General features: G+C 37.5%; 1 protein-coding gene across 2 annotated transcripts in view; it reads right to left on the minus strand.

Moving 5' to 3' along the window:
• The window catches only part of ABCB1 (ATP binding cassette subfamily B member 1), a 54,331-nt gene that overhangs the window by 17,605 nt on the left and 13,998 nt on the right, over window positions 1-22,728 (minus strand). For both annotated transcript variants that reach the window (XM_026681360.2, XM_087947227.1), the window contains 10 exons: window positions 19,066-19,190; window positions 16,466-16,637; window positions 12,870-12,983; window positions 11,004-11,114; window positions 8,067-8,192; window positions 6,833-7,036; window positions 4,874-5,044; window positions 3,085-3,246; window positions 1,735-1,914; window positions 907-1,053 (listed from right to left, as the gene is read on the minus strand). In XM_026681360.2, coding sequence (XP_026537145.1) covers window positions 907-1,053; window positions 1,735-1,914; window positions 3,085-3,246; window positions 4,874-5,044; window positions 6,833-7,036; window positions 8,067-8,192; window positions 11,004-11,114; window positions 12,870-12,983; window positions 16,466-16,637; window positions 19,066-19,190 — 1,512 coding nt within the window. The remainder of the gene's footprint in view (window positions 1-906; window positions 1,054-1,734; window positions 1,915-3,084; window positions 3,247-4,873; window positions 5,045-6,832; window positions 7,037-8,066; window positions 8,193-11,003; window positions 11,115-12,869; window positions 12,984-16,465; window positions 16,638-19,065; window positions 19,191-22,728) is intronic.

A 22,728-nucleotide genomic window follows, 5' to 3' on the forward strand; every position in this document is an offset into this window, starting at 1 on the left:
TTTTAATAATTTTTAAAGGATAAGTCTGCATGACATTGTTCAATTCTCAATTCTAGTCAGTCTCAAGGCAGCTTAAACTAAGTGGGGCTCCTCAGAAGAAAAAGCAGTGAGAACATGAGAAACTTGTGGAAGAAACTTGTAACCTTCTACTTGCTCTTCCCGATTGATTTTGTTTGCGGGAAGTTGGCATGGAAGGTTGCAAATATAAATATAAATCACATACTATTTTTTTTAGTAATCCTGTGGCCATTAAAAAAAATAATCAGATCACAGACCTGGGCTTATGTCTGTTGTACTATTATTCCCCTGAAGAAACAATGAAATTCTTTCTCTATAGATGGCTTTGTAGACACATATATATTAGGTAATCTAAACTGATTGCCTGCCACTGGCAACTGTTTGCCAATCATAATCACAAAACAAGGGTTAAGCAAGGTTGGACTGAGTTCGTCAGCAGGTTTTACAGGGAAAAATCTTGAAGAAAGGCAATGGCAAGCTACCTGTGTAGCTTGAAGAACATTTTATGATGGGAGCAATGTGCTGACTCTGTAAACCACTTATAGAGGGATGTAAAAGCACCGTGAAGTGGTATGTAAGTCTAAGTGCTGCTTCTGTTATAGATCTATTCACATAATTGCCAAGAATCAAGCTCAACTTGAGGGAGATTTCATGAGGGAATCCCTGAGATGTAAACTTTACGTTAGCCAGTAGGCTATGTGCATTTTATAAAGTTATTAATTAAATTTCAGACAATTTCTATTAAGAATTATCCCATACTTTTAAAGCTATCTTTTTGAAGATTCAATACTGGTTTAAATCATGGGGTAGGAATGAATATTGAAAGCAGAACCTATCATATGATGACATGGGAATATGTAAAATTTATTATATATATCAAATACTCACACCTATGATTTCTGAGAATATTACTGAAAATGCAGGCTGCAGGGCTCCATTGACCAGAGCAGCAAGTGTTCCCACTAAAAAGTAAGGCCATTCGGATCGATTTAACTTCATAATCTTAAGAAATGAAACCTTGGGAATATTTTCATCCTAGAATATGGAAAGAGATGAAATATAATATAGCATATTATTCACTGGATTCCAGGCATACATGCACATACATGTGTATGCAAGTGCATGTGTGCTGTCAGATACAATTTTTTAAATTAATATCATAACATTGATTCCCACCTCCCAAATTTCAAAAGTTTGCATGTGCCCAACAGTCTTTGCAAGTTCCACCAACAACTTTTGAAGATGAATAGGCCTCGTGCTAGGTCATTTTGTTTGGCATGCATCACTAACATGCATATATATTATGAAAGTAAAATTCAGTGTCTGGCTAGGATAAGCCAAAAGGGTGGGGCTGCACTCCTAGCCCTGCATTGAGGCCCTGTCCTCCTGTCACAGTCTGGGACAGTCAAAGCAGCAACACCATGCACAATGTCTACAAAAAATGCATCAAAACTTGTAAAAAGAAAAAAAAATCTGTGAATGACTCCAATGAAGTCTAAGCATGGTAATTTGGAATGGCCAGATGGGAAGACCAATGGCTGGATGGAAAACCTGATAGAGTACCTCGACAACAGGTTCTGTTGACTGACTGGAACAATAAAAAGAAATGTTATTTAGCAGAACAATCTGTTGCAGATCCCAGCTAAAATAGATAGAAACAAACTACAATTAACAACTTGTTCCTGAGATGCATAATTCTAAACCCAAAAGACTTACAGGCTGAACTATCTGGACCTCAAGGTCTTTTTCCTCCATTTCTGACTTTTTAATACTTCTGCGAGTAGAACATCTCCTCAGCTTGTTTGAAAAAGCATCTTTGCTTATATCTTCTGGGTTATTTTTCAGATGGGATTCTTCTTCTACTGGCTCTTCTGATTCAGCTTCAGTGGAAACTGCCTGAACAAACAGGATGAAGTAACATAAAAGATTTTAGATCTCTAAATAATGCCTGGAACATAGAGTCCAGTTGAAATGTATTGATGCTACTTGTGATGTTTTTTTAAATTTACTTTATTCTCAGAAATTCAGTAATGGATGATGATACTGTAAACAATAATTTTTCTTTCTTTTCCTCCCTCTCATTTATTCCCTCCCTCTCATAGGTTCTGTCTGATTTTATTCTTTTATCTGTGAATAATATATTCTGTATATCTAGGGAGACATTCTTCAGACCACAGAATGACCCTGGCTGTAAAACAGAACTGGCCATTACAGTAGGAAGTTAGCAGCATCTAACATTTGCCTGATTGATCAACTGCTGTTTGAAATCCTATGTGGAACCTGTAATATTTTTTGTAAATGAAAATGGTGAGTGGATTTAGCCCTCTAAATGCAAAGCGTGCCCGCTCACTCAGGAAAAACAAATAAAAAATACAACTGAGTGCTTGCGCCCTAGAAAAGGCACTCAGGGTTTTTTTCAATTTGCTTCTGATAAACAGTATTTGAAACTTTCCTTATCGCTGAGTTAAAGAAGTAGCCATTCATCCAGAAGAAAAATAAATGGACACAAAATTTAGTTTTTTACAGATTTAGTTGTATGAGTTCTGACCCGATTTTGAATCATTCCATCCTCTGTTTGAGAGGCCATGAGAAGGGCTGGTTCCATCATTTCAATGTTTTGTTATTTCACTGTGATTCTTTTTCACCATTACATTGTTCTGCTGTTTTACTGGTACAAGCTTAGGCGTGGGTCTATAGAGACTGGCTGAGTCTAGTAAACTGCATAATCGGCACAGACTCTTGGCATAGTATTGCTATAGCTTTTTAAGGAGGCTATGGCAGAATGGAGGAAGATGACACTGACCAGAGACTGATAGAAAATGGAGGGCCTCCATCAGCTGTAAATTGCCAATGAATACCATTCTGATCCTATCCTCTTCTGATCAGTTGGCTTTGTTTTCAATATAAAAAATAATAATATATGGCAAATAATAAATATGCAAAGTATCAGATTTTACCCATATTTCAGCTGACTTCCAACCTAAAGCATAAAAGAATCTCATCCTTGAGTTGGATACAAAATGAAAGTAAAATTATGGGGACATGGCAAGCAAAAATGATGCCTACCTGCATATTGACAAGTTTGAAATAAACTCCTTTCTTTTTCATAAGCTCATAATGGGTTCCTTGCTCGCTAATGACCCCATCTTCAAAAGCAACTATAAGATCTGCATTTCGGACTGTAGACAAACGATGAGCTACTATAATCGTTGTGCGGCCTTCTCTTGCCTGAAATACATATCCAGATTCAATTAAAACTATGAGATGTTCATTTACCTCATTTTCATATTTAATATAATTTAATATAAATTTAATATAAAGCTTTCATGCCTTTTTCCCTTTAACCAGGGGTGAGATGCTACTGGTTCTGCCCGGCTCTATAGAACCGGTAGATCTGAAGAGCAGCAGACACTGAACCGGTTCTGTGTTTGCTGCTGTTTGGCCCACACGCCCGCCCAGGTTCTTACCTGTCCTTTATTTCTTTCTTTTTCAACCTCAGCTGCTTTGCACGGCACAGCTGAGGTTGAAAAAGCAGGAAAAAAGTGGCTTTTCAAACACTGTGCACCCATGCAGCGCTTTTCAGCTGTCCGGGCAACACAGCTTAAGGTTTTTTACATGCGCGCACAAAACATAGTCACCGAACCGGTAGTAACAACGGTTGAATCCCACCCCTGCCTTTAAACTTTTGCAAATTGTTAAAACAATGGATATATTGGCAGTTCATGAATAAATATTTGCACTAGGCAGAAAAGTGAATGATTTGTCCAAGATCATTCAGAGAGAGAAGGATATTAGGGCATAAAATTAAATCCAAATATCCTAGACCGTAATCAAGCAGGAAATCTACCTCTTTGTTTGGAATCTATTTTTTTCTGAAAGTTTCCTTGGTTATATTTCAGGATTGATGGTAATGAAAAAAGTGGCAAAAAAGAATTTATATCATATTTATATTTTATTTATATTTTATATAAATATATATTTATATTAAATTCACCACTATTGCAAAAAAATTACAGATAGCTAACTGCCAAAATCTTTGTCATTATATTATCCTGTGAAGATATAATCGCTCACTTAACTTATGATTTTGGAAAGCTAATCAGAGGTAGATTTTATTAGTACTTGGCTGGGATCTGGGCTATAAATTAATCTAGGAAAAAATGCCAAATCACTTCTCTGTTTTTTATTTTTTTTAAACTTGTATGAATGTGTTCATGAAGTCACCACAAGCCGAACTTGACTCAAAGAAGGTCTTGTGTGAATCTATGCCTAAAATTTGCTGCCAGTATCTTATTAAATAAGGACTTTGACCTGTTTTAAGTCTCCCATTCCTAGAGAACATATTAAATTACTCCTCAGCTTTGAAAAAAAAAACATATCAGCCACGCATTTTGGAAATTCTAAGCTACAATTGTTGGAATCCCCCCTCCCAATATGATGCTGTCCAAATCTGTATGTTTAATACTTCCATTGTGTTCAGGCAGTATTGCCAACTGATTTGGATGAATGCTTCTTCAAATCCAAAAAGTACTACTGATGTAACCTCCAAACAAGTAATGAATTTCTTGTTAGTCAACTGTATTAAAAGAATGTATCAGTGATATCAAGCTATAATGAGAATTAAAACTCCTGGGACCTGATCTTCACACATCTCCTATCTGCAGCCCAACATTAGTTTCTACTGAATATTGCTGATTCTTAGCAGAAGATTTCAAAGAGGCAAAGGAGATTAGAGAGAAGATCTCATTGGGCAAATGAAGTACTGCAATTCACTGTTTTAGTCATATTTTTTTTATCAGCTTCCCACCACTGCCCCTTCCTTTAATATATTAGGTTCATTTTCATTTTTAAGGACCTTATCCAAAGCTGCCTGTACAATAGCTTCACTTTCTGTATCCAAAGCAGATGTAGCTTCATCCAGTAACAAAATTTTTGGGTTCCGCACAAGAGCCCTGGCAATCGCTATCCGTTGCTTCTGTCCTCCACTTAGCTGTGCTCCTCTTTCACCAACCACAGTTTCAAACTTCTGCAGAGTAACAACAAAACACATTTAACTTCATAACTTAGAATTAGTAGTGAAGTTGTCATCAAGGGTAGCATCAGTATGAGTGGTACAACAGTTCAATTGAAATTAAGCAGCAAATCAATGAATAAGACGAAGAAGCCTATTTCTTCTGCAAACACACCCTATATTCAATGGCAAGAAAGAAAACCTGAACAAAATATTGATATTTTAAGGAATGTTTTCCCATCTCCATAATGCAAGTAACCTGATAGTTAATACTATCAACTGATTTATAAATCATTATTTGGTTGAACCTTGATTTGCTAAATAAACCTAAAGGGCTTAGTTCAGAACACTAATCCATAAATCATAACTTACAGAACACAATAGCAAAATTTACATTACATTAAGCCATAAAAAGGTTTTTTTGCTTTTGGCTGAATGTGCTGCATGAAATTAGCCCTATGGTATAAAGACATGCTTAATAATACAAAGCTTCCAAAACCCCTGCAATGATCAATGGTAATCTTAAAATGTCATGAGATTTCAAGAATGCCTTTTATTTTAATTGTATATGTCTACTTGGGACATTTTAGTGCAAAAGTTGCTAATACATCATGAATGACCTAGTGCAAAGATTTTCAAATACGGAACTTTGAGATGTGTGGACCAACTTTCATAACTACCCAACAAGCAAGGCTGACTGGGGAATTCTGAGAGTTGGTCCACACGTTAAAGTTGTTAAGTTTGAAAAACAATGGCATAGTATTGATTGGTACCATTTGAAGGGGATGGGAAGCAGAACCCAGGCTCCAGACCTTCTGAACAGCTGCATCAGGAATAAGGATATCCATTGATTTTTATGATATCATCAGAAAGGGCATAGCTGAAATTGTTTAGTTCATTTTTTAAATATTTTGTGGACTGTTAGGAGTGGGAGTAGAGCACTTCCCAGAAGCATATCATATAATATGCATGGATTTTAAAAAGTAGTCATTCTTTTACAAATTGTAATAGCATATTTGTTTTATTTATATCCCTTTTTTCCTAAGGGGGTTTAAAATGATATATGCAGATCTACTTCCTCCAATTCCCTCCCCCCATAATTCTGTGAGATAAGATAGACTAAGGGAGTGTAACTGGATCAAAGCAGTAAGTTTCCAAGGTTGAGAGTAGACTTCAATCTGGATCTCCCCAGTTCTAGTCCAATAACTGGTACTTGTTCTCTTGTGATGCTGGGTGGCCATATGCTGTACATAGAATATCAATGTAGCAAGAACCTTACCATTTGTGCTTTTCAGTACAGTAATTAAAGCTAAAGGAAAACTGAATTAGCAGTGTGTAAACACAGGTAGTTCAGAGCAATCTTCCATGATCTGGTCAACATATCCACATGTTGATTATAGTTCCCATAATTCCAGTTGGCCCAGTCATAGTGCTTGTGAAATTACATCAGTTGTGATTATTCTCTGATGGCACCAGGAAACTTTAAAAAAACTGGTTTGGATTACCATTTCCATTCCTACAAAGGTTTTCAAGGGCTCCATATAGTTTTACTGATGCTATTAGTATCAATAAATAAAGCTGAAATAAATGAAAAATACACATCGCCTTAGGCTAGTAATTCCCCACCACCTGTCTTCCAGACAGCTTGGGTTATAACTACTATATTTGCTGGGAACTGTAATGCTAATGTTATGCTTCTTTATATTACCAACAGTAGATATCTACTGTAATTTAGAGCACTACAAAGCACTGGAACTTAAGACATTAGAATAACCAAAGGCAATAATCAATATATTTTCTCACTTCAGGTAAATTCATGATGAAGTCGTACGCATTGGCTTCTTTGGCAGCTTTTTCCATCTCTTCCATGGTGACATTTTCACGGCCATATCTAATGTTTTCTGCAATTGTTGTGGCAAATAGTACAGGTTCCTGGTTCACAACACCAATAATTTCCCTCAGATATCTTAAATTCAGGGTCTTAATATTCTGTCCATCAATGGTAATCTAAAACAAAATAAAACCAGTTATTTTATTTTATCCTATCCTTGATAATATTATATGAGTTATTTTAATACAATAGGTTTTTATTGCATACTACTTTTAAGTTCTTTATTTGACAAGAATATGATTAAATATTTCAAAAACAAAGGAAAATTGTTCTTCTGGCATTATTTACATTGACTATTGTGCGACTCACAGAAATGTTTATTATTCTTATTTGAAATCTTTTGAGGATATAGCCACTCTTAAAGCAGTCTAGAAAATAAAACAATTTTTAATGTTTAACTAAAGTGGCTAGATAATCAGCAATAAAAATTAGGATATATTAATTTAAGTCAATCAATATATCTTATTAGTATTACTTTATAACTTAATTTCCCAAGAACTCTGGATAAATATTGTATTGAAGAAAGATTGAAGTTAATGTTTAGAACAGCTTTTCTGTAATGAAATAGCTTTTCATGTGTTTTCCAAAGTACTTTTTTTCATTTTCCTTCTACATTATATGCAAAATGGCTCCATATCAAACTAAGTTAGGTTTTCCAAGTAAAAAAACCCTTTAGAAGAATAGAATAGAATAGAATAGAGAGAAGAGAAGAGAAGAGAAGAGAAGAGAAGAGAAGAGAAGAGAAGAGAAGAGAAGAGAAGAGAAGAGAAGAGAAGAATAATACTGTATTGGTCAAGTGTGATTAGACACACAAGGCATTTGAGTGTTTAAAAATCCCTTTAGCTATCATTTCAGCAATGTAAATAGTATATAGATCTCCTCTTTCATCCTCATCTCCTGCTCTTCCTGGAACTACCTGATATGGTGAATTTGGTGAATAAAAGATGCCTCAAGCACTATCAAGAGACTCTGATTACAGTATCTGATATCATTCCAAATCTCGTTTCCAATGCTGCCACCACCTGCTTGACTTCAAGTACTGTACTCATTCTGGCATAATGATTTTTTTCCCCTGCCTGTGGAAAGTTATCTGATATTGAATATAAAATGTGTTCCAGGTATCCTAGATGTCTTCAAATATCTTACCATGCCTTCCAAGGGATCATAAAACCTTTGTATCAGTTGGACAGTTGTACTTTTTCCACAACCACTGCTGCCAACCAGGGCTATTGTTTGTCCATTATTGATCTGCAGATTCAGACCTTTTAATATCTAAATGAGGAAAATAGGATAAGGTGCTGGATCATAAACCACAATAAAATGTGTTTTATTTCACAAAATAATGGCAGAGAGATATCCATGCTCCTAGACCAGGCCTGTCAAATTGGCTGCCCATGGGCTGGATGCGTCAAATGCAGGCCACGCCCACCCCTGCGCTGCAAAGGCAAAAAATATTGTGATACATCATGATATGTCACGTGACGTGATCGAATTTGATACCCGTGTCATAGACCATGCAGCCTTAACACAAGTTCATACAGAAATAATAGATGGAAATGAAATATATTCAAGATTACTCGCAGTAAATTCTATTGGCAAAAAAAGATTTCAAGCTACTTTGATGCCACATTTATTATTGCTTCAACCACTGGCATTTATGTATGAACAGGAAATTTGGTTTGTTTGGAAAAACAAAACCAAGGGAGTCAGCATTCAGGGCACAACATTAATTACATTACATTTCACACATTTTACAGAAGACTTCTCTATTTTGGTAGTCTCAAAAGGTCTTGGAACTCAAATCTAAATCAAATCAAAATTATTGTCAGAGTACAACATGTGTACAATGAGATTGGCTGAGTCTCCCTTCGTGCACACCCGTCAGCCCGTTGGGGCATCTGGCTATGCTTCTACAGTATATCTCTTACCCAATGGAGAACTGTAACTTACAGCCGGCAACTAACACGCCCAGAGAATCTCCTCTCTCTGGACTGTCATTTTCCAACTCAACAATAGAAAGAAGACACTTCCTTTTGTCTACTTGTCTCTCTGAGGTTAAGGAAAGTCCCAGAATCAGAATCATCCCTTAAAATCCTCCCATAACAGCAACAACCTGCAAGCAGTTTTAGAAGCTGAGGTTCCAGAACAACTGGTGAGCGGAAGCTGGGAGGGAGGGATGAAATTACATTGTTGTTGGATGAAGCAGAAGTTTTGGAATTTATTTTTCAAACGGACAATAAGCTACGCCCTTCATTTCTTAAACAGTTTACGGGACTATTACCTTTATAAGTTAAAAAAAATAAAAGGCTCTCTTTAGTTACAGATTACTACTCCTTTTTGAAGCTTCCAACACCATTTTTGAGACTTCTTTACTATTAAACAACAGGGAGAAGATTGCCAGAGGTAGCCAAAATAAGGAAGCATGGAGTATATTTCTCTTGAAATCTAAGGATAAAAGATGTGGCTTTAATTTATTATTTTAAAATAATTAGTTGCTCTGTATTGTTTTATTGTGGGTGGTTGAAATCTGCCAATTTGAAGGACTCTGACTGGCCAGAAAAAAAAAAGAAAACAAATAAATAACTATCTTTGACCACTAGACGGTTGTCTAATTCTGAGCTAGTATCTGTTATTAAACAGACTAGTCATTAGAAAATGTTCATCATTTCATGAATCTGTCCAAATATACTAATTACACAGAGGATATTAAAATAGAACAAGAGACACAGTTAAGTATAGAAAATTATCAACCTACTGTGTCAACTTTACAAATACTAGATAATGCAAATAACGTAACTGTAATTTCAGAATATAAATCTGACATCAGTTTAGATCTTATGACAATGGTGCAAGTGTAACCCTCCCAGTGCAACTAAAACAAGAATATCAAGTAAATTCACAATTCTTAACAGGTCAAATTTGGGACTATTGCTTTATGGATACTAACAAGGTCGAGAATTCTTTGAGAAAAAAGGATATGATAGCCATCTCAGTGAAGGAAACTTTAATCTGGGAAAATTTGCTTCAGACTAATTTACATCGTCTAACAGAACAACTTTGGGACTTTTTTTTTCATGGATATAAATAAAGCTGAGAACTTTTTCAAGAAAAGAGATCTGATAAGATTCTCCTGAGAAGAAAAAAACTATTCTATGAAGATAAGCTGGAGTGAGTGACCTAAATTTAATGTTTTATTTAATTAAGATGGACTTTTAAAAGTTTGATACATGTACTGGTAGAAAGCTTTAAGTTAGTTTTGTATGTATAAAATGGGTATGGATGTAAATGCATGTCTTCAGGTTCTTTCAGTAATGATGAATAATATTCCAAAGTTTGTAAAATATTGACTAGATTTGAAAAAATGAGAATGAATGATATATTATCCCCCACATCCAGAGAAGCAGTGATGGTTAAACTGATTCTTTTATCAAACAAAAAGAATACATTTAATTTTGTCTCTATTTTGAAATTGCTTCCGGATTTTGTGCTTTCAGTGGAAAAAACAGTGAAACTTCGAATTTGTTTTTGTAAACCAGACAGCTTATTGTTATAGAAATGCCTTGTATATACTGTTGTGCAAAAACAAAATGTTGGGGTTGTTAATGTTACCTTCTACTGTGCTAGAGAATCGGAAATTGATGCCTTTTTCTTCTTTTTTTTCTCCCATTACATTATATCCCTTCTTTTTCCCCTCCCTCTCTTTTTACTTTTTTCATGCTTTTTTCCTTTGTATTCTATACTTTGATAAACTTTTAAAAACTTTAAATGTAAAAAAAATAAAAAAGGAAATAAAAAAGAAACTGTAACTGATGGAATTTTTATGGTGACTGAAAATTCAAATGTGGCTCCAGCCCATTTGAAAGGAACCTGTAGGAAAATCTCATTTAAAGCAATAATATGGTGTTTATGCTATGAAGTCTTTGTAGAAACAGCTTAGTACATTTATTTGCACCACTTTCTATTCCTTTGCCAGTTCTAAATAAAGTTGTATACAGTACTAAGACTTTCCTTTAATATTTGAAACTAATTAGTTATCATTTAAATGGTAGTAGTGAAAAAAACTTCTCATTTAATTCACGATACCTTAACATCTGGCCTTGCTGGATAATTAAAATATACATTTTGGAAACTGAGATTTCCTGTAATTTTGTCAGGTTTATAGCCACTTTCTGAATAAATATCAATTTGTGGTTCCTACATAAAAGGAAATAACAAATTAAATCCAAATAGTTTCATTCATTTGCAGATTGAAAATAAAAGAAAATATTGTAAGCAAGATGTATAACATTTGCTATTTTTACATAAGTAATCATAATTGTTTTTCACATTGGTTTGACACAGCGAATTATGTACAACCTTGCCCAACCTTCAAATTTCAGAAGATCTGAGAATTACCTAGAAGTTCTAGAAGATATCTTGTTGGTAAAATCAGTGCTTAGCCATAGTATCATAGTTTGGTTTTAACTTAATATAATGTCTGAATCTACCCATTGTGATTTATAAACAATGAGTTATAGCTTACTATTTATAAATCTAATCAATTCTGATTCAAGTCAAAACTATAATTAAATATATTTTGATTTACTGTGTAATGTATGATCTTACATCTTTGTTTACTGACAATTTAGATCTTTAGGAACTACATCTTAGCATTGTTCCTTGTCGCTGACCTACATTTCCCTTTTCAAATAATTTCATGGACTGTCTCTTGGCTTAGCTTATAGAAACAAACCAAAGTTCTCATTAAAAATATACTCAAAATAAAATTGACATATCTTTTTTCCCCCTTCATGTTCCTCTATACATGTTTCAAATTCTGTTTTGGTTTTCTAGGCAATTTCTTACTGATTTTTGTTATTCTTCAACTATGCTTGCTGAAGCCATAAAGTTATTGCTTATACATTAACCTATCTACATTATTCATTTACAGAGTAAGTGCAAAGACTGATTTAATGTTACTTTCTTTAGTGTTAGTTGTCACACTGTACAACACTCTACAGATATTCATATCATTCATCTAATAGTCCCTACTTTATTCTATTCCTAAAAATATATCATCAATGAACTGAGCTGATCATTTAACTGTAGTGAGAAATGCAGCTACAAATCTATTTTCTCTGTTGACTTCTTAGCTAATGTTGAAATGCATACAGCCGTTTAGCTTTTACTGTTATTGTTAGTTTTACTATTAGACTTGCATGGCTATTCAATAAAAACTAGAAAGAGGCAATTAACCATATTTGCAATGGCTAGATTTAAAGAATTAGGTATGCATAGATTTGAAAAACAAATGTTTGCCACATGCCTAAGGCTACAAAATCCAGCCAATCAATAAACAGCAGCAAAAACTCTTGCCTCTATTTAATGGTAATCTGGACTGTTGCATGAGCCAATCACAAATAATCCTTAAACTACAATCAATTCCTTATTGACCATTTAAAGTTACAATAGATTCCTCCCCCCCCACCCCCCACCCAAAGATATTTATGACATGGTTCAAACATTCTGGTGGCTGCCTGGTCTCTGGACAGGTGATTGCATTTAAGATACTCTGCAACCAGCATCATGTAAGTCAAGGACTACTTGTATTGTAGTTCTAGTCATCCAAGGAGCAAAGGACCATATATTAAGTTGCAGTTCAGATTTATTGCTCAAGCTTATACATAAGAATCTAGTTAACTAATATTCAATACTAAATTGATGCCAGGTAAGTGAATTCAAGAGGTGTCAGAGCTGGACCATTTGTGGAAACATTATGAATCTAAGCTGATGATATGCTTAATTCCATCTCCCAGCTCTACATGCTCTCCTCCTACAAATCATGCCACAAACATTGGAAGCTAATGGCCTTGTCACTTGGTTTTCACCAATGATGATTAAAACTTTTAACAGATCTCTAACTCTTTGGCTCTTCTCATTTATAGGCATAATTCTAAAAAGGATACTCACATTGTCTATTATCTTGAATATTACATATGCAGCTCCCCTGCCAGTAGCAAATGCTTCTAGGTTCGGAGAGACTTGGCCAATACTAAATGCTCCAATGAGCACAGAAAAGAAGACCTACACACAAGAACAAAAGTTTCAGAACAAAAAGAAACATCCATTATTAGCTGTACAGTTTCCATATACAGTAATATAAAAATGATTAGTTGAAGTTCAGGAAGCAAAAAATATCTACTGCAGGAAACAATGATGCTTGCAAGTGAATATTCCAGGGGTGGGATTCAAACACTGTAACAACGTTTGAACTAGTTTAGTGAGCGTGCGCTTTGTGTGCACGCATCAAATGTGTGCTTTGCGTGCATGCAGCATTTACAAATAACCTTCTGCTGCAAGCTCTGTGTGTAAAACAGCTGGCGCATGGCAATCCACTGTGCTGCATGAAGCAGCTGAGCTGGAAAACCCGGAAATAAAGCACAGACTAGAGCCAGGGCGGGCAGGTGGGCAAAACAGCTGATCAACGGTGCAAACTGGTTCACTCCCAGATGATTTTCAGAGCTACTGGTTTGCCTGAACCGGGCCGAACTGATAGAATCCTGTCCCTGGAATATTCTCAGTATAGTGTTGGAATAAACTTCATTCAGCATGCAAATGTAATGGTATAAGTAACCATTTCAAAATTTGCATTGTAGGAAAATATTGCCATATTGAAATATTTTCACTGAGATAATATTAAAACTTAAAAATGAAGTTTTAAGTTTCTGGGTGTTACCATAAAAGAGGACCTGACCTGGGGGGGATCACATTGCAGCACTGGTCAAAAGGGCCCAACAGAGATTATACTACCTGAGACTTCACAGAAAACAACAACTGAATGAAAAACTGCTAGTGACCTTCTACCGCTGCACCACAGAGATTATCTTAATTTACTGCACCACTGTATGGTTTGCCAATTGCACAGTGGCACATGGGACAGCACTCCAGAGGGTTAACGTCATTGCTCAGAAGTTCATTGGTTGCCCTCTCCCCTCTTTGGAAGAGCTTTATAGCTCCCGCTATAAAGAAAGTTCAAAATATTCTCAAAGATCCATCTCATCCTGGGAACCCTTTTGTTGAACTATTACCATCTGGCAGATGGTACAGAATATTAAAAACAAGCACAAATAGGCTGAAAAACAGCTTCTATCACAGGGCAGTAACTCTATTGAATTCCACTGTATAGTGCAGTGTTGGTGCGCTGTCGGGGGTTTTGGTTCAATGTGTGAAGTGTGAAGGATGTGTGTTTGTGTTTATTTTCATGGTCATGGTGTGCACTGAAGATGGTGTTTGATTTTGTTGTACGAGGTGCAATGATAATAAAGTAAACTAAATAGTCTAACCAAATTCTAATCCTCTGCACTATCAAAGTAAACCTTTAAAGAGTAAATATATGGGGTTTTTAATTGCAATATATATTTCTTTATTTTTTATCCTATTATTTTTTATTTATTTAGTGGACTGTCCTGACTCTCAATGACTTTGGGTGGTTCACAAGTAAAATAAAAACAAAGAAAATATTATAATACACAAAAATAAAGGTATAAAAGTAAACTAAAATATAGTTAAATACAAACTAAAACAGAATGATGTGTAATAATGCAAGCTGGTCTGGTCTTTGTACTGAAGTCAATGTTTTCAGTTGACACAATAGACAGGAAGGAGGGGGTCCAAATACTGCCGGTTTACAACATTTTTAAATAAGTAAAGAGACACACAAGATCAAAACGGACGGTAAATTTGGGGTATTTTGGACTTAAACTATTCTTACAAAGCTGGAGAGGACAGTAATAATTTCAGGAAAGGAGCTGAGATTGGGCAACGATACAAAGGAGATACATTTGTGTTATAATGTCAGCTCTTCAAGGTAAACTAAACTAGGAAAACAAACTCATGTAAATGCTACATTTATCATAAGGTTATAATAACAGAATTCTGAAGGATGTGCTTCCAGTTCCCTTCCATTATCTTCATAAGAACTAGAGAGGATCTTGTCTAAATGCTTTCTCAGGTTATAGATCTGCCTCGAGTCAGGTTTCTTTTATCTGACCATTGTCTTGGTAGTGGTTGTTCCTTCTGTTCGTCAAGATGTATTTTCCTTTTTTCAGTTGGCTTTTTTCCTTAGATTTTAAATAGCAGTTAATCCTAGTTTAGATCATGTGGTATAGTTTTTAAAATACTCTGAAACTAGAGGTCAAAATCTACAAATGACAGGTGATCAAATTTTGCAGGTTTTGACTTCCCTCTGTAAAAAACTATGTTGCATAGAAGGAATTGTGAATCACATTTAGCCCACCCTTGCCAATCAGCATGAAAATTCTTTTTGTCATTTCTTAGAATTACAATTTGCCTATGTGCTATATGCGGTTTACTTCGATGCATGCTCCAATATTTACTGAACTTGGCAAGCCAAAAATTCCCCTGCAAAACCATGCTATTTTTACTATCTTAAGCTGCAATGCCATACAGTGCTTGGCAAAACAGGGAAGCATTAAATATCTCTGCACCATTTCCTAAAAACACCTTAAAAACATCATAGTTCAGAAAACCTTTGAGCAAAATATGAGGTGGTCTCACATCTCAGGCCTTTTCCGTTTAAGAACTATGGTTGCCTCTAATACTTGGCAGGCAAAAAGAAAAGGATTAAAAATAAACATGCTCTATAAATATACTACAAATAGATAGTTGGGAGAGTTTCAAGGCAGAAAATATGCAGTGCCTCGCCAAACAATAATATACAGCTTTGTTTATCTTCAACTGTCCTAACCTAATCACTTGAATGATTGTGGAAACTGTAAAAATAATCATGCTGGGCTGCACAATGAAAGGAAGCTAGTACATGTGCTAAGGCATATTTCAGGTGGTAGCCTGGGCTAATGGGAATTGAAGTGGAATGTTAAGAAAAGGGCAGGGAGATTTAGGATAACTAGAATCCAATGAACAGGGCAGTTACCAGCAGAACCTGCAACAAAGGACACAATGGAAGAAGCAGAAAGAAAATAAACAGAATCAAAAGTGTATTCTTAAAGAAAAATCCAATCTTGTCCAAGCAGCTTTGTCATGACATAAAGTGGAGCAAGGGTCCTCTTGCATAAGTTATTAAAAAAAAAAACAAATAGCAGAGGGAGCAACATGCTACTCTGATGGCTCAAATCAAGGAGAGGTTTATCTCCTTTCCATTGAGATGGTGTTTCCAGGACATCCATAAGCAAGACTGGGAGTTGATAGCCATCTCTAATAACAGTGTAGTCTCTTTCAAGTTAACCTCAACTTCACAAAATTTTCTTGGCAATAATAGAGATATGGATTTCAATTGCTTTCTTCCAAGATACCATTTGACCTTCCTATTCCTGTCTATTGCCTTGGGACTATGTGATGATCTCCTACATGCTTAGCTTTTCAAGATCAAACAAAGTTCTAACTGATAAATTATAAAATGGATTTGTACATGTGCATTGTAAAATTGTTTTCACATAAAAGACCCAACTTTAGAAATTGGTTATTATTAATTTTATGTTGTTTTATTTTTGCAAAATAAAGTTGTACAGCTAATTGTCAACACTTACTGTAAGGATTCCTCCAATACTGTATTTTTCCTCTATTACCAATGTAGTCCCATACCAAAAAGCCAATGCATAGGAAGCATATATTATTAAGAAAGCAACTCCAAGTGAAATGCTGGTACTCATAGTCTTCCTTATCCCAATGTTTTTAGCATCTTCTAAATTTTTACGATATCTGAAAGAAAAACAGAAAACTATATATTATATAACTGCACTGGACACAAAAGTCATCAAATCATATTGTCTATAGATATTGATGTAGCTAGAGAAAATATATACTCATGTGTTTTGCTTATCATAATCCTAGAAAAATATTTTTGCACAAAATTAACCAACTTGTCATTTTATTCAAGGAAAAATGAACAAGCAACATGTATTTAATTAATTCATATAATAACATCTATGTTAAATGAAGAGTTTATGCTGAACTGACCAAATGGTTAAGTTCTAGGAGGTGTGGTGGTGCAGTGGTTAGAATGCAGCATTGCAGGCTAACTCTGCCCACTGCCAGGATTTCGATCTCGACTGGCTTAAGGTTGACTCAGCATTCCATCCTTCTGAGATCTGTAAAATGGGGATCCAGATTGTTGGGAACAATATGTTTACATTTATAAACTGCTCAGAAAGTGCTGTAAAGAACTGGAATAGAATAGAATAGAATAGAATAGAATAGAATAGAATAGAATAGAATAGAATAGAATAGAATAGAATAGAATAGAATAGAATAGAATAGAATAGAATCTTTATTGGCCAAGGGTGATTGGACACACAAGGAATTTGTCTTGGTGCAAATGCTCTCAGTGTACATAAAAAAGATACATTAATCAAGAGTCAAGAATCATAAAGTACAACACTTAATAATAGTCATAGGGTACAATAAGCAATCAAATCATACTAGGAAACTGCTCTATAGCTTCATTTTGAGTATAGAAGTTGAAATAGTTTATGTCCAGGATGTGAAGGGACTCGTGCATTATACAGGTCTTTGATGGAAGGCAGGTTGGTAATAATTGTTTTTCTGCAGTCCTAATTACTCTCTGAAGTCTGTGTCTCTCTTGTTGGGTTGCAGAACCAAATCAGACAGTTATAGAGGTGCAGATGATAGACTCAATAATTCCTCTATAGAACTATATCAGCAGCGCCTTGGGCAGTTTGAGCTTTCTTAGTTGGCGCAGAAAGAACATTCTTTGTTGTGCTTTTTTGATGACATTTTTGATGTTAGGTGTCCATTTTAAGTCTTGTGATATGATAGAATCTAGAAATTTGAAGGGCTCTACTGTTAATACTGTGTTGTCTAGTATTGTAAGAGGAGGTAGTATGGGAGAGTTTCTCTTAAAGTCTACCACCATTTCTACGGTTTTGAGTGTGTTCAGTTCCAGATTGTTCCGGTGAGCTGTATATAAGTTTAAGCACTATGGCTATTGCTAAGTTCTCTATCAGTCTTTTTGACAAAAGTATTACATTATTTAATTTTGGCCACAATTAGTTATTCTTATTATTCAGTTATTCTCTCCTATTTACAGCTATAGTATCCTTTAACTTAATGGTTGCCAACTAGTGGGCAGCGGACCACTGGTGGTCCACAAGAAAATTTTGGGGGTCCGCAGAGAAATGTCCCCCCCCAAAGCATTTAATCCAAGCTGCACAGGAACACAAGGCTGTGTCACCCACATGGCCGACGGGAACACAAGGCTCCACCGCTCACATGGCCCGCCCACCCACTGGCCCCCACCCTTCAGCCAAGTGCACACCTTACCTTGAGTAGAGTTGGAACTGGAAGGTAAGACCAACGGCAGGGGGAGGGAAATCCACCCCAGGTGGCTTGCTGATGGTGGGAAAGTCGGTCCCATATTCTAGAGCTGCAGTAGTCAACAGGACTAGCCCTTTGGTCATCCTGGAACAGCTCCTCCACCCAGGTGCATCGGCCTTCCATGGATGAGCTGCTCCGGGATGACTAAAGGGTCAGTCCTGTGATTACTGCAGTTCTGGAAAATGGGACTGACTTTCCCATCAATGTCAGCAAGCCACCATCAGTCAAAATTCATATTAGTGGTCTGCGGGATTTAAAATTATGAGTTTGGTGGTCCCTGAGGTCTAAAAGTTTGGCAACAGCTGCTTTAAGTAGCAGCTTGTGTATGTGTACAACTCATATGCAAATTCATTTAATTTCCTTTTTTATCACGAATTCTTGAGATTAACATTGGAAAGCTAGTGCAAGCCCTGCATTAATGGACAAGAGGAATTGAAACAAGAAAAAATAAACAGAAAAAGACTGTAGAGTACTCTATTTCATTTTAATTGTAGAGCATCACTGAGAAGCAAGCAGAAACTCCCCAAATTTGCAGTTCTGCAAGAGTTTTTCATTTCAATTCCCTGCTGGTTGAAGACAATGGGAAATGTAGACTGAAAGATTTGGAACAGCAACATTAGGACAAGACTTACATTTAGATAAATTCTTATGAATCATGATGGAAGAATGTAGCAACGAATGCTACTGGTCTATCACTTGTGTGCTTTGGGAAGGCTCAAATACACAGAATGAAATTAGCCAGATATGTGGGCAGCCCCAGAGATTCTGTGTAAAATTAACAAATTTTCCTGACCTTTCAATTTCTTTCTTCTGTCCTCCAAAAGCTATCACTGTTTTGATAGCACCTAGGACCTCCTCAGCAACTGACCCAGCTTTTGCATATGCAGCAAGTTCCTTATTAGTGAATGAAGAAAGGATCTGTGGAAAAGAAAAAAAAAATTGACTTTTCCATTTAGAGCAATTTTTCATGAAGTCTAATACCAGCTTTATTTTAAAATGTAAGTTTCTCTAGTGAGATTAGACACTGCTTATATCCAAAGAAAGTCTACACTATGTTTCTTCTTAAAATCAAGTAATTTGAACCTGCCCCATCTTTGTTCCCCTTTCCATGGCCTGAACCATTAAACCAACAATTAAATCAGTGAAGACTTGGTCAGATGAAGCAAAGCTGAAACTCCAGGCCTGCCTTGATTGCACTGATTGGAATGTTTTTGAAGATGCCTCTGCAGACCTAGATGAGCTCACAGGTACAGTAACATCATATGTCAGCTTCTGCGAAGACTTATGTGTACTAACAAGGAACCTGCAAATATATAGTAACAATAAACTTTGGTTCACAGCTAAACTTAAGCAGCTACGTCGTTCCAAAAAGGAAGCTACAGAAAAGGTGACAGAATGCTATAGAACCAGGCCAGAAACATATTAACAAGAGAGATCAGAGCAGCAAAAAGAAGCTACTCTGAAAAGTTAAAGAATCAATTTTCAACAAATGAACCAGCAAACATGTGGAAAACTCTTAAAAACATCACTGGCTTCAGCAAACCTCCTTCCCAGGCAGAAGGAAATCAACAACTAGCAGATGACCTGAATGTGTTTTACTGCAGGTTTGAAAAGAAACTACAGCCATCTATCTCCACAACCCGCATCTCAAACACACCAACAACAGCCAAGCCTCCTACAACTGGCCCCAATCCATTGGGCTCACAACCTCTGGTGATCACAGAAAAAGAAGTGCAAGAACTATTACACAGACAGAAGTCAGGAAAAGCACCAGGGCCAGACAAGATAATTCCTTCTTGCTTAAAAGTCTGTGCTGACCAATTGGCCCCCATCTTCACCTGAATATTCAATAGATCACTAGAGATGTGCTATGTTCCTTCCTGCTTCAAACGTTCTACCATCATCCCTGTTAAGTTTGAGGCATGGGTTTAATGAACGGAGACCAGACTGTAAACCTTGAACTTCAGCTCTTTAATCACAAGCATAACAGAGACAAAAACCCCCAGCTAGCAGTCACTCTTTTATAGAGTAAGCTGCTATCCGGATAACCAATGGATAGTGTTATAGCGTTTTGAATCTTGGCGCGGCCCGCCAACAGCCAGTCAGATTGCTCGGAATGAACCAATCATAACTTGCCATTCTATGGGCCAATAGGACGTGCAGGATTACGATCCTGCTAGGCAAATGAATCTTTATTAATTATATTTCTTTAGTTCACAACACCCCTCCCCCCTGGGTTCCGTTTGACGGCTGGGGTGACGTAATCACGCAGGTACGCAGGTTGTTTTACCTGCCTAGTTGATTTCCGCTGTTCCACCGATTTTTGTTTAAAGTTCGGTTCCGGTGGAACGCAAGGCTCGTTTTCGCACGGGGTTGATTCCGCGACACTATCAGGGTCCCTTAAGTCCATTCCTGGATCAGGCGGGCATGTTTCCGCTATGGTGTTCCTCTGCGGGGAGGATGCCCCCGATCCCGGACCTTCTTCAGGTGGCGCGAGCACTTGGTTTAGTGGCCGTCTGTCCTCGATTACGTCGTCGTCTATATGGTCTTCGTCCCCCTCGGTATTCCCTCCCCCCTGAGTTTGGAAGTCCGGGGGGTCGTGGATATTTGGTTGTAAACGAGATCGAAGTTGATCTATGTGGCGTTTCCATATCTTGCCATCTGTCGTCTTAAGGCGGTAAGATCTAGGGCCAGTGAGGTAGACTACGGTGCCTGGGACCCACAACGGTTCGCCAGAAAGGTTTTTGGCATAGACCAAGTCGCCTACCTTGAATTGGCGATACGTTCCGCTGGATCCACAAGGTTTCTCTGGCGAATAAGATGGGTGTAATCGGTCGAGGTGGGAGCGAAGCTTCCACCCCATTAAAAGTTCGGCTGGAGTCTTGTTGGTGACACTGTGGGGGGTAATGTGTTGTAGTAAGAGTATTTTGTTCAATCTAGCATCGATGTCCCCCGGATCCATTTTTTGTAGTGTCTTTTTAAGAAATTGGACCATCCATTCCGCCCTACCGTTTGCCGCAGGGTGAGCCAGCAAAGTTAAGGCATGGCGGATGCCCCGGTCCGCCAAGTATTGTTCGAAGGTGAGAGCAGTAAACTGGGGTCCATTGTCAGAAACTAGAACGTCCGGGAAACCGTGTGTTGCAAATAATCTATCTAGTTTTTTAATAACGGAGTCAGTAGTCGTGCTTTTTATCTTGTGGATTTTGAGCCAGTTAGAGTAAGCATCCACGGTTAGGAGAAAAGTGTGTCCTTTTGTGAGTCCCGCTAAATCAATGTGGATGCGGGACCACGGGCCTCAAGGAGTTTCCCATTCAGTGGGGGTTGCTCTCGGTGTGGGCGTTGCTGACCTCTTGGCAGTTTCTACACATGGTTACCCAGGCTTCAATTTGTTTATCGATGCCTGGCCACCACGCGTAGCTTCGAGCGAGAGCCTTCATTCGGACGATGCCCGGATGTCCTTCGTGCAGGGTTTGCAACACGAGTCGCTGTAGTCTTTCTGGCACGACAACTCTATCTCCCCATAGGATGCAGCCCTTCTGGGAGAATAGTTCCGTTTGCCGGTGCTTGAACAGCGCAAAAATGGCGGGGGTTTCTTCGACTGACCACCCGCGTTCGACCCAACTGAGGACTTTTGCGAGGATAGAGTCTCGTTTTGTGCCGGCAGCGATATCTCTTGCCGTTAGTGGCGGCAAGTTGAGGGTTTCAATTTGCAGCGTGGTGAGGGTTGGAGCTGGGTCGCTGACGGTTTCCGGAAGTGGGGAACGGCTCAAAGCGTCAGCGTGGGGAATGGCTTTCCCAGGGCGATGCTGCAGTACGTAGTTGTAGGCTGCTAGGAATTCTGACCAGCAAGTCATTCTAGGCGATAATATATGCGGGGTTGGTTTATCACCTGCTAAAATGCCAAGTAACGGCTTGTGGTCTGTAATTAGAGTAAAGGGCCGCCTGTACACATATTCGTGGAATCACTTCACGGCCGATACAATAGCAAGAGCCTCTTTGTCAAGTTGGCTATAGTTCCGTTCAGCCTTCGATAATGTCCGCGAAAAGTATGCAATGGGGGCTTCATGCCCATTTGGCAATACGTGACTCAAAATGGCTCCAACCCCAAATGGTGATGCGTCGCATGTAATATTTAATGGCAAAGTCTCGTTGTACTGCATTAGAACAGCATCGGATGTTAATAAGTCTTTCACTTTTTGAAAAGAGCGTTCTTCTCGATGTCCCCAGACCCAGGTGGCTTTCTTGTCGAGAAGTCTATGTAGGGGCTCAGCTACGGTCACCTTCTGGGACAAGAAGATGTTGTAAAAGTTAAGAAGTCCCAGGAAAGCCTGGAGATCAGTCTTATTTTTAGGTCTTGGGGCGTTCTTGATTGCCCTGAGTTTGTTCTCGGTAGGGTGAATACCGTGTTTATCGAGGAGGTATCCGAGAAACTCTACCCTTTCAGTGCATAGTTGAC

The sequence above is a fragment of the Notechis scutatus genome, chromosome Z (assembly GCF_049901735.1).
Source record: "Notechis scutatus isolate UNSWTSFEM ecotype Mainland chromosome Z, rNotScu1.2, whole genome shotgun sequence".
Classification (NCBI taxonomy): domain Eukaryota; kingdom Metazoa; phylum Chordata; class Lepidosauria; order Squamata; family Elapidae; genus Notechis; species Notechis scutatus.